At 35.7% G+C, this 16920-nt stretch overlaps 1 protein-coding gene across 1 annotated transcript in view; it reads left to right on the top strand.

Moving 5' to 3' along the window:
- SPEF2 (sperm flagellar 2) overlaps positions 1-16920 on the top strand; it is a gene marked incomplete at its 5' end in the record, with an annotated part of 86804 nt that overhangs the window by 33115 nt on the left and 36769 nt on the right. Inside the window, 10 exons of the mRNA XM_009329460.1 lie at positions 298-406; positions 1224-1381; positions 2804-2955; positions 4453-4580; positions 4687-4825; positions 8824-8961; positions 11226-11386; positions 12232-12415; positions 13227-13392; positions 15774-15896. Coding sequence (XP_009327735.1) covers positions 298-406; positions 1224-1381; positions 2804-2955; positions 4453-4580; positions 4687-4825; positions 8824-8961; positions 11226-11386; positions 12232-12415; positions 13227-13392; positions 15774-15896 — 1458 coding nt within the window. The remainder of the gene's footprint in view (positions 1-297; positions 407-1223; positions 1382-2803; positions 2956-4452; positions 4581-4686; positions 4826-8823; positions 8962-11225; positions 11387-12231; positions 12416-13226; positions 13393-15773; positions 15897-16920) is intronic.

The raw sequence follows: 16920 nt of genomic DNA, 5'->3' as shown, positions 1-16920 counted from the left end.
TTCTATGACTGCAAAGCATCCATCAGGAAATGTTAGTGCTATAATTGGCTATTCATTTAAACAGAGGGAGAGGCAAGACACTATCTTCAGGTCCTTTCCAGCTTAATTTTATATTTCTATGATTTTCTCTGACTTTTCCTTTCTTTTACGATGTTTGGTACCCAATTTTTAAATGAAGATATATAAGATCAAGGAACACTGAAATTTTTCTTTTAATAGTTATCTTTCTTCAGGTGAATAACTACCTGCATAATTGCCTTTTTCGATATATGCTCATATATGCTGTTTTCCACACAGCAGATAAATCAAAGTCATCTCAAACTGAACAGGAGAACAACAATCAAAATTCAGATGCTGAAATCCTAGAAGAGAAGATTGACTTAGCCAGGGATCAGGTGCTACATAGGTATGTTATATGAAGTACAAAAAAGTTGCTTCAGCCAGATGTTTAGGCATGTAATTCATCTGAACCTCATATGTGATCCATGATAGTACTGTCATGCCTAATGTTAGGAATTTACTTAGGAGTTTCTCTAACATGAAGCGTAAAGAGTACATTCATTTTTGGCACAATATAAATAATTTTAGAAGATAAGAATTCATGTGTTTTGCTCTTCCAAGGTATTCTTCCAAGGAGAATTTCTTTTTCAGATATATATTGCATGAACCATACATATACATATATGTATATATATGTACCTATGCATACATATATCTGAAGTGTGTCATACATCATGTGACTGCCCTTGAGTGAAATGCACTAGATTTGAGTTACAGATTTTCTAAAATGGTATCTTCCACTTTTATATTTATGAAAAACAACTAGTTTTTCATTTTTTATTGGATCATTAGATGTTTAACTTTACATAAAGAACAAAATCAAGAACAAGTTTTGTTTCTAAATATTTGATACTATTAACTGTTTCAGACTATTGTATCATTGATTATTATTTTTAGTTGTGATATAAGAAAGTAGGTTTAGTTTGTGACAAGAATGAGTAAGAAATATAGAAGACTAGTTAACAGTAGCATTTTGAAAATTCTTCTGTGTTGAAAATGAAGGGGTTGATGTGGATGGAGTATTATTTTGCAAAAACTATTGCCTGGATTTGTTTTAGTATTAAATTAGATGGTCTGCTTTTTCTTTTGTTTATTAATTTGGGAAAATATTTTGTTTTCCATTAGTTAGATTTTAATTTTATACTTTAACATGATTTTTACAGAATTTCAGGTTTTCTAGACACATGGCCAAAATTAGAGAAATGGTTTTCAGTCCATCAAAATATTCTAGTGAAAGTCAATGCAGAGACAGAAGAAAGTCTCCTGTGTGAAACAGTTAAGGAAATTATAATGGAAGAAATTGCCAAAAAACAGAATAGAAGTAAGTTTTCCTGCTCTTTTTACAATTCAGTAAGAAAAGACTTTGTTCTTTATAATTAATACTAATGATCAATATATAAAACTGTATGGAAAGATACATTTTCACTGGCCCTGCAAGACTTTGGGGATGTGTGAGTTAGTGATAACTGCACCAGAACTTTGAACTTTTCTGTTGTGTTTTTACCTTTTCAGAGGATACGGGCCAATTTCACATAATTGTAAAGATCATTTGAGAAAAAGTTTTAAAATATTTAAAAGAAAGTGTCAATTGGATTTATTTAAATTCCATGAAGTAAAGGATTACTAAATTCAGTCCTTTCTTCCTGGTTTAAATATTACAGCTAGCATCTTCAACATATTGGATAGCATAATGGTATAAGAAAGACTAACTTGCCATTATCAACCTATATTCATTTATCAGCAGCAGCTTAAAAACATGGATAACTTGGAGTGTTTTTGACATGTGTTTTGGTGCATCTTTATTCCATTTTTTCTCTTAATGACCCAAAAGGAAAGAATCCTTTAAAAATAAAAAAGGAAGAAAGATGAAGAATCCAGGGGAAAAGATGCATCGAGTAAACCAGGATTAGTAGACTTCTGACTAACCAGTTTTTTTCTTCATAATTATGACAAGAAAGTCTTGATGTGTTTTCTACCACCAAAAAAAAAAAAAAAGTATTAGCTTGAAACGCACTCTTAACAGTAAAAGTTTAGATCACTACTCCAGCACAAGGTTTCCAGTTCATGAAAAATTCTTGAGAATATCACACCTGACAGAAAACTGGATGGAGCATTTTCAAAGAACTACCTGGTTGGAACTGCCTTTTTTATGTGCTTGACATAATTCGTAGCCCTGATGGAGTCAATGTCAAAATTCCTATTGATGCAAATGGAGTTGAGGTTTTCTGGTTAGAAACCAGCTATCTTGCAGAAGTACTGTAAGGACTATTTAGTCCCTGTGGAGAAATAATCCCTGTGGTCAGTTAATAATGTCTAATTTCATATTTATGTTGATAGATTCCAAGCTGTCCTTCACTATTATCTTGAAATATCCTTCACTATGTCCCTGAAATCATGATAGTTGTAATGAATCTCAGAATTGTATCAACACCACTGACCTTGGTTTACCTGGTAAAGAATTTGTTTCATATGCATACATACTAATTCATTGTCTTCCTGTTTCTCTCACAGTGATGGTTTTAGAAAAGTATCAGTCCTGCAAAATATAAGCTTAACTGGAAAGTGATTTTATAACTATGGCATCACTGATTTGATAGGTGTATTTTCTGGTGAACAACACCTAAGTAATGAAATACTGAATCTGTTCGTTATTTTGAACTTGTCAGAGTAGCATACATGTCTAACTCTGTTTATTGATACTTAGAATACATTTGAAGGTACTAATTGTACACTCATATACAAGGGTCTGCTCAAGAAATATCACCAGATATTTCTGGTGATAAAAAGCTTTTACCAGTTACACGTCAAGATTTGCTTCCTCCCATTCCTGTGGCACCACCACCAATTGAACCAGGATCAGAGGAATGGATTTATGTAGATGAACCACTTCCCAAGGTACATTCGTTCATGATTAAAAGTCTTAGATATCAAAATATACCTTTTTCTCAGGATTTTATGCATATTCTACCTAAACCTTTTGTCTCATTGCATGTTGTTTTTTTCAATATTTTTCAATGAAAGATACACAAGTACTGCATTATAAATATCTAAAAATGCAAGTAACAGTTGCTACTAAAATATATAAAATAAGGAAACACACTTTAAAATTTTGATAATTGTTTTTTTCTAAATTCTTCACAATGATGATGAAGAATAGCACATGGATGCCAAAATAATAATACTTTTTAATATTATGAAATACTAGCATAGACTTACTAGGCTAGTTTCCTGTCTCTGACAAGGGCCAGTTGTGGATCTCGTAGAAAGAATGTAAGAATGGGGAGAGCATACACTGATCTTTCTCCTAGGATACTTTCTTCTAACATGTTTTCCCTGAGGACATCTTCCTAGTTTCCAATGATCTGAAATTTAGGGGTTTCCTGAGATGACTTTATATCTGCATCTTTGTGTTTAGTAGCTCTCAGTAGACTTTTCTTCCGTGATTATGTCTAGTTGCTTTCTTTTGAAGCAATTTACTTTTTGGTCTCCATGATATAGCCTGTATAATTATGCTAATTAAAAAAAAAAATTTCTGTCTCTTTGCTTTAAACCTGTTGTTTGCTTGGGTCATTTGATGACCCTAGTTCTTGTATTGTGAGATACAATGAATAATAATTCTGTAATCACCCTCTGAAGGTATTTAAGATGGGACAGGCATCTATTACATTTTCATTTTGCTCAGTGTTGCTTTGCTCATCCAATCCAGTCATAATCTCTTTAACGCCTCATGTGGAGCTGTTCACATGTTCAGTCATAATTCTTGCCCTTCTGTCTGTCTATTCTAGTTCTAATATAAATTTTTTGAGATGGGGAGATGGGACTGGATGCAGTATTTGAGAAGTAGATTTAAAGGGTGCATAATGATGCTTTGTATTTTGTTCTGTAATTCCTTTCCTAATATTTACCAGTTTTGCCTTCATGGCTGCAATTAGCTTGCATATGCTGGCTTTCTGCTGGCCATGGGCTTTATTTTGCATTTCATGACAGTCAGTCAGTCAAATGTCATTTTTACAACACTAGACAGTCAGCTTAGATTTTTACCAGCTTGAACAGTTGGGTACCACTGAATTTTGATACTTAAGTACTCACTTGGTATCTTCACTTAGTTTATGAGTATATCCAAACCCACAGATACTGGAGTATTCTGCTGGAATTTCTCATTCATTTTGAATACTGCCACTTTTTTCCCAAAGAAATGCACAGGATAAACTGTATGTTGGTACAGTGTCTATAATCAGTTGTAAATAGTTGTAAATTAAAAGAAATACATGGTGAAAAAAAATCAGTAATATTATTTAATGAAATAATCTTTCTTGTATTTGCTAATGCTACAGCTAAATGGGTTACCGAGAAAGATATCAATTAATTTTGATGTTTTTAAAAAATTCACAGGAGATATCTGGCTTTTTAGTACCTTACTGGGAAATGGTAGAAAACGCATATATGAATACCATCAAAACTATACTTAGATGTCTAAGGGATGAACAGCACTCTGTGATTTATTACTTAGCAGACGTTAGGTGAGTATAAATAGTAGCTTATTACATTAATATTAGCATTTTGTATTTTCCCTGTGGCATTCTATATGTCTTTTAAGACCAAAATTCTTTTTACCATAATTTACAGAAAAAAATTCCAAGATTATTTGAAGCGTCCAGATCTCAAGCAGGAGTTTGTATCTCAGTGGCAATCAGATTTTAATTCAATTGCTGATGACCTACGAGAAGATGAGGAAACAAAAGCAGAACTACACCAAAGAGTTACTGTAAGTAAATGGAAAACGTTATAATATACCCTAAAGTATTATTTCATTGTATACAAGCTTGATGTAACATGAACGATATTACTTTTTTTTTTCCTTTTTACCACTATTCTTAAACTGTTTCACTTCCTCTTGTACATAAAGTGTTCTTCACAATTATTTCTTTGGTTTTTGGCCGTATCTTATGTCTTACTTCTTTTTTTAGGTTATACTGTAGTATTCTGGCATATTGTAAAATATGTATTTCTCTGCTTTCTTTTTCTTTATGTTTTATGGTTTTCAGAGATTTTACTCACAAGTTTGGACATTTCAATCACATTCTAACAAATCTTGGCAGTCATTTAGTTTTTCCGTAAATGATATATGGTAATATATGTTTTCTAAAACTAATCATACAAAGTACAGAGAATTTCTTTGAAATGTTTTGACTCAGGTAGATCTTTGCTAGGTCATACATGTCCTGAGAGTTCTTCTTCACAAAAATCCGTAAGGGTAATGGTCCTAACAAGTTCAGAGCCAGATTTAACATAAGCAGGAAGTAGAGCTGTCTTTGAATTTATCAGGTTCCCATTTCAGAACAGACATGGTTTTTAGTTGAAATCATATCAGGAAATGCTTCCAGAAAAGGGGAAAAAAATGCTGGCAATATTATTAGTTGAAGGGAACATTGGTGGCATCATGGATGAATTCACCAAGATGGAAAAAGCATTGGATTTCCTTTTCTATAGCATTATTTCAATAATGAAGTAGATAAAAATCATCATCCATATTCCTAATTTCTACTAAATGGAATTATAAAAAGACTGGAATCCCTCTGTCCTGTATTTTAGAAAGCTAAGATTTAAAATATTTGGCCTTTCACTCATAACAGAAATCCATGTTTGCATTGTCTATTTCAAATTAGGTTAAGAGGAGGTGATAGTCCCATATGATGCAGTGAGACTCAGGTAGTGTGATAAGGCTAAGCACAGTAAGTAAGGAAGTTTGGAGCAAATACATGATTTCCAGAATTTCTGTTTCTGAATGACCCATCCTAGTCCTTGTGGATCCCAAATCTGTTGGTGAATGTGAAGATGATACTTCCTCTATGCTTCTAAGTCCTGCCTATTGTACCTCCCTGAATGTGAGAATTCTATCATCCATCCTTCACTGATGCTAGAAAAGGAGAGGGAGGAAATGAAAAGAGTGATAATCTGTGGAATGTTTTACCTCAAACATTTTCAGCTTTCCCAGACTGCTCAACTCTGTCATCGCAGCTGAACCCTTTCTGAAACACTATCCACACTGGAAGCTGCTAGCTGTGAAACCTGAAAACAAATTTCTCTGATATCAACTGGAAAATGTAAAAATCCACCCCATTTTGTGATGTGTGAAAAATTCCTCAAAGGCCTAAAGCCCAAAGGGGCAACCAAGGCTTTGGCATCCTAAAGGTCCAAACTCAGAATCACTGTGGATAAAATACACTTCAGCAGCCCATCTCTGTTACACTGTCTTTCAGCAATTTCTCCAACTTCCCTCTCACTCCATTGCTATCATCAAACATGGTCAGTCACTTGGTCCCACTACTTCTCTTGTTCCAGATAGGAGAGGACTTAGCACGTGCATCAATTTTTTCTTTCTTTTCACCCACCTGAGTACAAGGAAAGAAGGAGAGAGAAGCTGCTTCACTTTGAAAAGAGGAAGAGTGGTGGGAGAGAAAAAGACATAAAGCATGCTTTTAGCTTCTCCCAGAGGAAGATACCTCACTGTCTCCCTCTCCAGTTATCTCCGCTGCTTACAGTGAATCAAAACTCTGACTTGAATAACATGAGGACAAAGAAGAAAATGCTCCTCCTTACGTGTCTCAGGAAGGTACTGGAAAGAGCTGTACATCCATTTGTACAAAACATCGGCTTGTTTTGCTTGTATAGTATTGGGTTTATGTGGCAAGGTTTTGGTAGCAGAGGGTCTGCAGAGGTGGCTTCTGTGAGAAGACATCAGGGGCTGCCCCCATGTCGAAAAGAGCCACTGTCAGCCAGCTCCAAGACAGACCTGCTGCTGGCCAAAGCTGAGCCAATCAGCAATGGTGGTGGTGCCTCTGTGCTAGCATATTTAAGAAAGGGTAAAAAACTCTGTGTGGCAGCTGTGAGAGAGGAGTGAGAAAATGTGAGAGAAATAACTATGCGGTCACCGAGGTCAGTGAAGAAGGAGGAGGAGGAGGTATTCCAGGCACCAGAGCAGAGATTTCCCTGCAGCCTGTGAAGACCATGGTGATGCAGGTTGTTCCGCTGCAGCCCATGGAGGACCACAATGAAGCAGATATCCACCCCGCAGCCCGTGGAGGATCCCACACTGGAGCAGGTGGACGTGCCCTGAGGGGAGCGGCAGCCTGTGGAGAGCCCATGCCAGAGCAGGCTCCTGGCAGGAACAGTGGCCCACAGAGAGGAGTTCTTGAAGAACTGCAGCCCATGGGAAGGACCCACGCTGGAGAAGTTCATGAAGGACTGTATCCCATGAGAGGTACCCCACTCTGGAGCAGGGGAACAGCGTGAAGAGGAAGGAGTGGCAGAGATGATGCATAATGAACTCATCGCAACCCCTCATTCTCCATCATCCCTGCTCCACTTGGGGGGCAGGATGTAGAACAGTCAGGACTCCAGTTGTGCCTGGGAAGAATAAGGGGTGGGGGAAAGGTGTTTTTAGTTTTGTTCTGTTTCTCACTATTCTGCTCTGTTATTAATTGGCGATAAATTAAATTAATTTCCCCAAGTTGAGTCTGTTTTGAACGTGACGGTAATGGGTGAGTGATCTCCCCATCATTATCTTGACCCACGAGCTTTTCCATCGTATTTTCTCCCCCTGTTGCGTGAGGAGGGGGAGTGATAGAGCAGCTTGGTGGACACCTGGCAGCCAGTCAGGGTCAACCCACCACTGCGAAACAGATAGGTTGTATGCTTATATGTTTTTTATTCAGTAGCATATCCTTACGTGTATATCCTACAATGTGGGCAACCACGAATATCTGATAGTCTTACACCTTGGCTACCTTCTATGTATGCCATCACTGATGTGTTAGGTAGCCCAAGGACTGCTCATTTGTCAGCTTCCCTGTGACTTTTGTCCAACAGAGGACAGCTGGATTTGTCTGAAGTGTTTGAACAGGGGGAAACAGTCTGACATATCAGGCTGAGACCAAGACCTGGTAAATATGGAATCACTTATCACCTGAAGCCTAAGCTCCTCATTGCACAGCTAGTAGTCTGGAATACCTTTTCTTTTTATCCCAGAACAGGTCAGGTGGGGTAGAACTGCTTGAAGCCCGAGAGACAGCTCATATTAGCCTACCTTAGCACTGCATTTAACAAGCACTCTTCTATTCCCATCACCTCTTATTACATAGAGGTCTGTCACCCTATTTCCATACCGAGATGGCAATAGGGAACAGAGGGTTTGCATGCATGTTGTATGCTTAGTAGGTCTTCAGTGCTGTCACTGAGCCACATAGTGCTGCTGTTAGTTATAGTCAGTAGTTGAAGAGCCCTTAGTTATAAAGAACGTTAAAGAAAAATGTCATGGAGCTATCCAAATTGGAATAATACTTGAACTCTGACATAATTTTCTCAGAATTTTTCATATTGCACATCCCATTACAGTGTATTAGTTAGCAAATCATTCAAGTGGAAAGTTATTGGTGCAGTTGGGAGCTTAGCTATTCATATTCTCACGTCTTTGTCTAGCTTAGATAGGTCTTCTCTGCCTCAGGAAAGCAAGGCAGCCTACACATTCATCTCATACCTTTGTATTCTTCTCTCTGGCACATTTGTAAAGCTACTTTCTGTCAGCTCTCTGTAAGCACATGACTTATTGACCAGGCTTTGACATTTACAACAATAAAGAAAAAGCCCCAAATGGGAAGATGCCCTATGCACAGGCCAAAAAAATATAGTTTTTAATAATAAATATAAAAAAGGTATTTAAGTTTTATTTCACAGTTATTTCTCATATTTGATTTTGTGTTTTAGGACCTAAGAGATCTTCTCTGGGATATCTGTGATAACAGAAGGGAAGAAGCAGAGCAGGAACGTACTGATATCATGAATGATGGCTGGTTACCAGATCATAGGGGGATTGCAATGAACCATTTCTTTTCACTTATGCAGGTATGGATCTACTATGGAGTCTGCAATGAAAGGGGACAATGAATTAGATTTGGAGGACAGTAGGTCTCAGAGGAATTTCATATGGTTGGCTCCAAATAAGTGAGAGTTTGAGAATTAGATAAGCAAATGTTTATGCTTCTTCTGAATTTATCTGGAAAGTTAAGAGACAAAAAGTAGATGATATTCCATACATTTAACTCTTTGGCAGGCAGAAAAGCTTAAGAAAAATACCATTGTTATTGTCCACCCCCCAGACTTTCCATCTGTAGTGTATAGTGCTATTTTTTGCAAGTTTATCAGTCCAGTGAATCATCCGAGTTTTGTAACAGAAATGTTGGAGCTGTTTATCCTTCTGTGATCATATTGACATCTGTTCTTAATTTGCAAATTATATAATTCACTGCTGTTGTAGACCCACTTGCTGTTAAGGTTGTCCTGTATTTCCCATATCACAAAATTATTTCAGTTGTAACTTCACCAATGTGGCTTGAAATTTTATCTACAGACTGAAAAAAAAATTGCAAGGAATGTTTTTGAGAATGTGATGTCATTTGTAGCTCTTAAGAAAATCCATTCAAATATGACCCAGCTTTCACTCATCTAACTTCAAAGTTTTCAAGAGACCATCTTCAATTAGTTCGCTCTCCCCTCCCCCACATTAAGCCTTTCCTCTCATTCAGCCTGACCATCAATTACTTCAGTTCCTGAAGTAAAGTAAGATTTTCCTGTGACTGCTGTTCTAGGTGCATAAATTTGGTTTAGGGCTGGACTGGACTGGACTGGAACAGACTAGACTAGACTAGACTAGACAGGCTTTTCTTTAAACTGAGTGACCATTCTGTGACCTCCCTTTAATTCTCTGTGTTATTTTTATATGTTTAATAAACAAGGGAACCACTCTCTTATTTCATACAAGTGTGGTGGTAATTTAAGTTAAATCTGTGAAGTAGTCAGGTCAGCTATAGTAAGGAAATTATTAACTCATTTTCAAAGAGCCTAAATAATGCCCTAATTAAAGAGTTAAGGCCACTGACTAAAGAGAGAGGTCAAAACATCAAATAACTGCTGACTTTTATATTCATGTATAACTTTGCAACCCTAACTCTCTTCTATCAGAATTTCATGGACTTGTATAATGCAGTCCAGAGAAGATTCACTATGAATCTGATTTGATCTGTCTTGTGTGGCTATGGAGAACAGCCATTTAAAATTATGAATACATGTATTAACCATATATAAGCTTTTATTTTCCTATAGGAAAATGCAAAGGAAACCATTTTTACTTTCTTTACTTAGCATATATTCCCCCAAGTAAATGAATTATTAATGCTAAAACTACAGAACTAAAAATGTAATAACTGTATCTTTATGTTATGGCTTGTTTGAGAAGCAGCCAAAAATAGGCTTCTTTGGTCTTGAGCTCTCTCTCTGTGGGTTTTTCTGTGGGAAGTTACATGTATTCCCCAGGTGGCTCTGTTACTGTATAAACACATAGATTTGTATAAATACCGTTTATCAGATTTCTTTCCACCTTTCTGTGTACACACTGTTATGCTAGAAGATATTTTCTCCTTAATTTATGGATAAGTGCTGGTTTACACCACAAAGGTTTTATCCTTCGTTTTGTGAATGTGGTTTTGTGCATTTTCCCATGAATATTTAGTACTGTTTTGGCAGTTAGAAACTAAGACCATACTGTATCAATAAATCAAAACATGACAGGTGTTAAATGTTTTTTGAATCTTACTTGATTTCTTCCAAGATGATTCACAGAAAAAGATCTTCAAGACATTTAGGTGTGTAAAGTCTGTTGATTTTTTTGGTCCAGAAAAACTGTATGGCTTTTAAACTTTTCTCCATCCCTTAACCCTTTTTATTTTATGCTATTAACGATTTTATTTTTTTTAACATAAAGATCCCTATAATTTGTTGGTACTAGTATGCTTGCTACTATAGAAATACCTATACATCAAAAGATATTGTAGTTGAATTTAATGCATCAAACATTATTTATTGTATCTTCCTATTCTAAGAACTAAGATTTTTATTAATCCTTAGAAATACCAATGTGAAGACACTGTAGATGCAAGTAGGAGTATGCATTGAATACACTATAAATTTTCAAACAAATATGGTTACGTTTGTTGTTCTCCCTCAAACCCTTTAGGATTTAGAATTGCTTCTGCTATCAGGTATTTTAAAATGTAACAGAAATTTGTTCTGTCCTGTTTTGAATTGCAATTTTTCTGTCCTTTCTTCTTGAGGTTGAAGTGGATCGTTTCCAAGATACAAAGAGACTTCTTCATGATTATTATAGGGCAATGGAAGGAAAAATCCCAACGGATGACAGTCAAGATTTTACTAGAATCCCATTGTTAGATATTATTGATGTAAAGCAGAAAGAAGATCAAAACAAATCAAGAAGGTAGAAATGTTTTATTAAATTATACAAATATCAACAAATACAATGCACTGATAGCTTTGTGGGTGTATGTGGAAATATATGTGTGTATTTTTCAAAGGATGAGGAAAGAAGAATTTTTAACTAGGGATTACGGTCAAATGATGAATCTTGAATCACCTTGTAGGTTTAATTTATCTCTGATTTTTTACTGATTTACATATATCATTTTCACTAATGCATCTCTGAATTATAAAACATTCTAAAAGCTGTCTTAGAAAGAAATCTGCTATAGAAATGTTTCCTACTTCCCTCTGTTTTGCTGGCAATCCTCACGTAACTAAGTTAAATATTATTATGGAACATTAACAGGTTTAAAATTTGCACCAACAAACCTAATTAAATAGGTTATGTAATAACAAATATAAATCAAAGTATTCTACAAAGATGCACAGAACTGAATGCCATATTAAAAGGTAAGGGATACCATCAAATAACTTCACAATATCAAAAATGCTGTCAGTAGTGACACCTGCTTTTTTAAATACTTACAGTTCATTTAGAAACTATCTGAGTAATGAAGCTGTGCTTCTAGCCCATGTGGAATATATCAGCAGATCACACAGTCATTTGATGAAGTTTTATCCATCTACTATTATTCCTTAGCTTCTGTAGTTAAACTAGACAGTTTTCTTGTCATCCACACATTTCACCACTTTTGGTCATAAGGAAAGTTCATCCCTTTTCTGTTGCTATGTTAAATTTTGAAAATAGCCTTCTCATTCTCTTAGCATATTCTCCAATGTAGTTATAAATTAACACATTTTATAAAGGGGTGTGTGAATTATGCCTTATATTTTATTTTTAAGGATTCCTCTAGTTTCTTGGAAACTGCCTTCACCAGAAATAAATACTACGAAGTCAAAAAGCAAGGGAACTCTACAGAAGAGTGCTAAGGATGAGAATTCTGAAAATGGAGCAGACACTTTTGGGAAAGATGAAAATCTTATTACTGATACATGGCAAACAGCAGTAATAGCAGTATCAAATATGGTAGGGAATGTTTTATTTACTTAAATATTTCTGGATCGGACAGTCAAAGCCTCCCAGTTTAGCCTCACAGTTTAGGCAGCCTAAACACACAGCCTTCACTCTGTGTATCTCAATTTCATGCCTCTTGCTCCACCACTGATATTTCCGTTGAATATGTTTGTGTTTCTATGAGGAAAATGTTGCAATCTGTGTATTATCAGCACCTCTGTATTTATAACTGACCCTTTCATTCCATTACTGAGAGAAATACTTTGAATGTTGACTCTATATATCTACTTCTTCCATGATAAACTCTCCCTTTATCCATCAATAGAAGTGTGAGAAGAGGGACGAGTTTTATCCTGTGATGCGATATTTGCTCAAACCTTTCACAACGTCAGAAGTATGGTTACATTCTTTTTTATATATAGCTAAAAGTAAATTAGGTGGGCTTTTCAAATGGTTGGTTTCTAGGTTCGCTTTTTCTTTTCTCTTTGATCATTTTAAAATAAGTTAATTTCTGCACCCTTACAGTGTAACTGTAGTCTTGCTTTGCATACTGTTGATTCTTACATTTCTCACTTTTTCCTAGAGTATAGGTAATAGGTTACAAGAATTAAAACCACTATCACTCTGTCTTGCATTTTTGCTGTAGAATTTTATTTTTGATAAATAATCAAAATGTAATCAATTTAATTAGTTAAAATAGCTCCTTTGTTTTATTTATGTGTGTATGTCTCAGCAACTACTTTCAGTAAGTATACGCTATTTAAAATAGTAGTTGCATAGTGTTGATACTAGGTATTTTACTATGTGTGACTATGATATCAAGGTAACAGCTGAAATACAGTCTAAAGAAATGGAGGAAGAAAAAGAACCTCAGCAGCTAGAACTGAAAGAAGATCTGAAATCTTCACAGACACTGTCAGGCAAAGCTACTGGGAAAGATGCCAAAGATGCCAAAAAGCTTTCTCCCAAATCAGCTACTAAAAAGAAAGGTATTTGAAATGTAGACTTTGTTTTAGCAGTGCTTGAAATTATTGAAATGTAAATATGTCGGTAATACAGAAAAGAGTAAGCCAAGACATTTAATTTGGATTTAATTCCTCTTTTGAAATGTCAAATGTGACATATCAATGCGAAAACTGGTAGTGGTAAAGGAGTGCAGAGGCTTTTGAATGGCAACTGCATTTATTCAATCATATGTGTTGTCGTTATTATTATGTAGGAATAACTATTCTAAATAGAACCTAGAAAGTAAATATTAATTTTTCTCCATGTGCTCTTTTGGAATTGAATAGTTAGAACTAGTTTATCAAATTAAATAAAATTCCATTAAATTCTGCCTACTTTCCAGCCATAAGTCAAAATATTTCAAATATTAAAGTACTGGAATAGAATGGATAAATTATCCAATACCCCAAGATATTTTGGAATTAATTTATCAGCCATATAGTGGCATGGATCTATCGAGGTCCATCATTTTTATATATAACTGTAACACGGTGTAAATAAAGAACATAAAATCTAATGGCATATGTAGTCCTAAAAAAGAGCAGACTCCCATTGCGGTAGATCTTGCTCATAGGCCTGCCAAGAATCTGTCCAACCAGGTGAGAATACGAAATGTATTTGCCAAAGAGAAACAGACCTAAACAAACTTATCTCTTTAGCCTAGCAATTCAGGCAGTCTGCTGGAAGGAATCCTGGCATGCAATGCTGTTTATACATTTTTTCATAAATACTTCCTTGAGCAGGTAGTGGTTTAAGTAACTTCCACTTCTTGAGGCAAAATGTCGTAGCTCCAGCAGGAAGCAAGGCTAGTAGCCTAAACCTTGTATCTTTTGTAAAGACATTCTACATAGCAAGAGAGGGGGTCAAGCCCTGCAGGTACAAGGATAGCTTGAAATTCAGGAACTCCATTTCCAGGTGAGACAGCTGTAACTACAGAGTTATTAGGCATAAAGCAGCTGACTTATTTTCTTTGACAGACATTTTATTTGCACTGTACTCAGTGCTCTCTCTCTGGTTGATTCTGCTCATGGTACAGTGAACACGTATAGCCCTGCAAATACTTAGCCAGGTGGATGCCTAATTTGTGACCCCCAGGGAGCCTTAGGTATGTGCTTTGCATCTCAGTCCAGCCAAGAGAGTAGCAGATTTTCAGATTTCTAGAAAAGCTTTGTGATAAAAAATCAGCAGCTATCACCTATTGTATTCTAAGTGGCTAGGTTGGGGTTTGTGGATTGCTTCTTGGAACTAAATTTTTGTTCAGACCTGGTACTAGATGACTTACCTGAAATCACAAAATTATAAAGTGACAGAACTGCAACTAGAACTCAGCTGTGCTTTCCTCATGGTAGAAGATGAAGTATCAACTGATGTATCTGTAACTGAAGTATCAACTTTGATTTCATGTCAAATACAGTGTTACTGTAGTGTTCCTGTAACGCAAGAATTCCCTAGGATACAGCTATAAGCTAGTAACTGAGTGATACAATTTATCACATGTAATTTTATTACTTCTAGATTTGACCATTTGCTTTATGTTGACCTTATGTATCATGCAGATGTCATTTTTTTTTTCTGTAACAGCTCCATCTGCTCTTCTTCTAGGTCAAAGCAGTTGCAAATATTTTAATATTTTTGAGTAATAATCAAAGTGTTGTGACTGCAGGATTTCATGCAATCTTTGAAAACATGATAAAATACCTTTACAATATCTGTTTATAGATATATAAGTTAAAACAAGCTGCAAAAGCAGCTAACAGAATGGTTTAGAAAGGCATGAAATAACATACCTTTTTTTTTCTTCTGGTGTATTATGATTTTTTTTAAATAGCATTATTGTTCTTTTCACTGCTTTGATGGTAACCAATGATATTTAGTAATATAGCATTTTTACTACAGTTTGCTAAACTTGAATTTGCTCCAGAAGGAACGGCTATCATTCAAAAGAGGTTTATTTATGTTCTGGTTGTGATAAATTGGTAGATTTTAGGGTCAAAGAGGACATTTTGACCGTCTAGGATCACAACAGAGGCACACCTACTCAGTCATTATTTTCCATTCAGAAATACATTTTAGGATGTTATTTAACCAATTTTAATACAGTTGTATATGCTGGAGTAATTTTATACTGTGTTAATCTTAGCATGTCTTGCAGATGTAAATCACATTTGAGGAAATCTAAATATGTTGTGTTGACATAAGACACTTGAGTAACCACCTTTGTATTCTCATAAATGGCCACATCAAGTAAGGTGGAAAGTGCCATATTTCATTTCAAAAAATGTGCTGTCTTGTGAGTGCCTGTGTACGGGTACACAAACTTACCAGTCCAAAGTCCAAAGACTGTGAGAGGTCTATTTTCCTGCAGGACCACCTTCTACTGCATCTGTGGCTGAAGTTAGTCCAGTTCCTATAACCCTAGAAGAATTAAAGAAACGAGAAGTGACACTTAAAATAAAGCAAGAATATTTCAGTGCCTTGAAACATGAGGGTATGTTTCTATTTGGTTACTTATATTGGGGGGTGATTGTTATTCCTAATTTAGGTTGTGTAATAGTCAAAACTAGCCAGAAACTCTAGTGAAAATGGATGGATAAGTAAGAAAAAGGAGGAGAGAGAAAGGAGTGTCCGGAGAAATCAGGAATTTTTTTAGGGTGGTAGTCATCAGTGATTTTGTGGTAAATATATTTAAAATAGAAATGTGTTTTTCATTCTTATTTTTGTTCTCTTCTGTTTCATTTCATTTAATTTCCTTTTCCATGACTAAGCAAGTATTCATCATGAGAGAATAAGTTTCACAGAGGTGGTTAGCCACTCTTCAGTATTCAATTGAATTGAATTCAGTATTTGAAATGTTTTGATCTGGGAAAGAATTTGTTGGCAATTATATATTTCATTGATGCTCTTCTCTCTGATTCCCTCTTCCTCAAGCCGCATGGGATTCAAGCAGCAAGACACAGATTTTGTTTATTCTTCCAAACGCCTTTCCAGACAGACCCTTCCAAAATCCACATTTTGTTCAGTCATTCTGTCTCTTTGTCTGTCTTACCCAATAACTTCCAAGCCAACTGGTTGATTTCAGCCAAAAGTAGATGTCTGAAATACAGAAGTCCCAAAGTGAAAATGGGTTGAAATTTTTTTTTAACATGGGTTTAGACTAGAAGAAAAAGACCTCTTTCTCACTAAAGGGAAGATGGAACTCAGCTGTTTGGCAACAGTTGGCAAGCCCATCATCATGTATGTTACCTCCTTGGCAGGCTAACTTTTGCATAGTATTTATTATGAAAAGTAGAGGGCAAACAGCAGTTAATGAACAAAACACAAATTCATAAGGCTTCTTTAGAATCATAGAATCATAGAATCATTAAGGTTGGAAGAGACCTCTAAGATCATCGAGTCCAACCGTCAGCCCAACACCACCATGCCCACTAAACCATGTCCCTAAGCGCTGCATCTACACGTCTTTTAAATACCTCCAGGGATGGTGACTCAACCACTTCCCTGGGCAGCCTCTT

Source organism: Pygoscelis adeliae, unplaced genomic scaffold (assembly GCF_000699105.1).
Source record: "Pygoscelis adeliae isolate BGI_AS28 unplaced genomic scaffold, ASM69910v1 Scaffold47, whole genome shotgun sequence".
In the NCBI taxonomy this organism is placed as follows: domain Eukaryota; kingdom Metazoa; phylum Chordata; class Aves; order Sphenisciformes; family Spheniscidae; genus Pygoscelis; species Pygoscelis adeliae.
The sequence above is the reverse complement of the archived record's forward strand: the minus strand, read 5'-3'. Positions and strand labels throughout refer to the sequence as shown.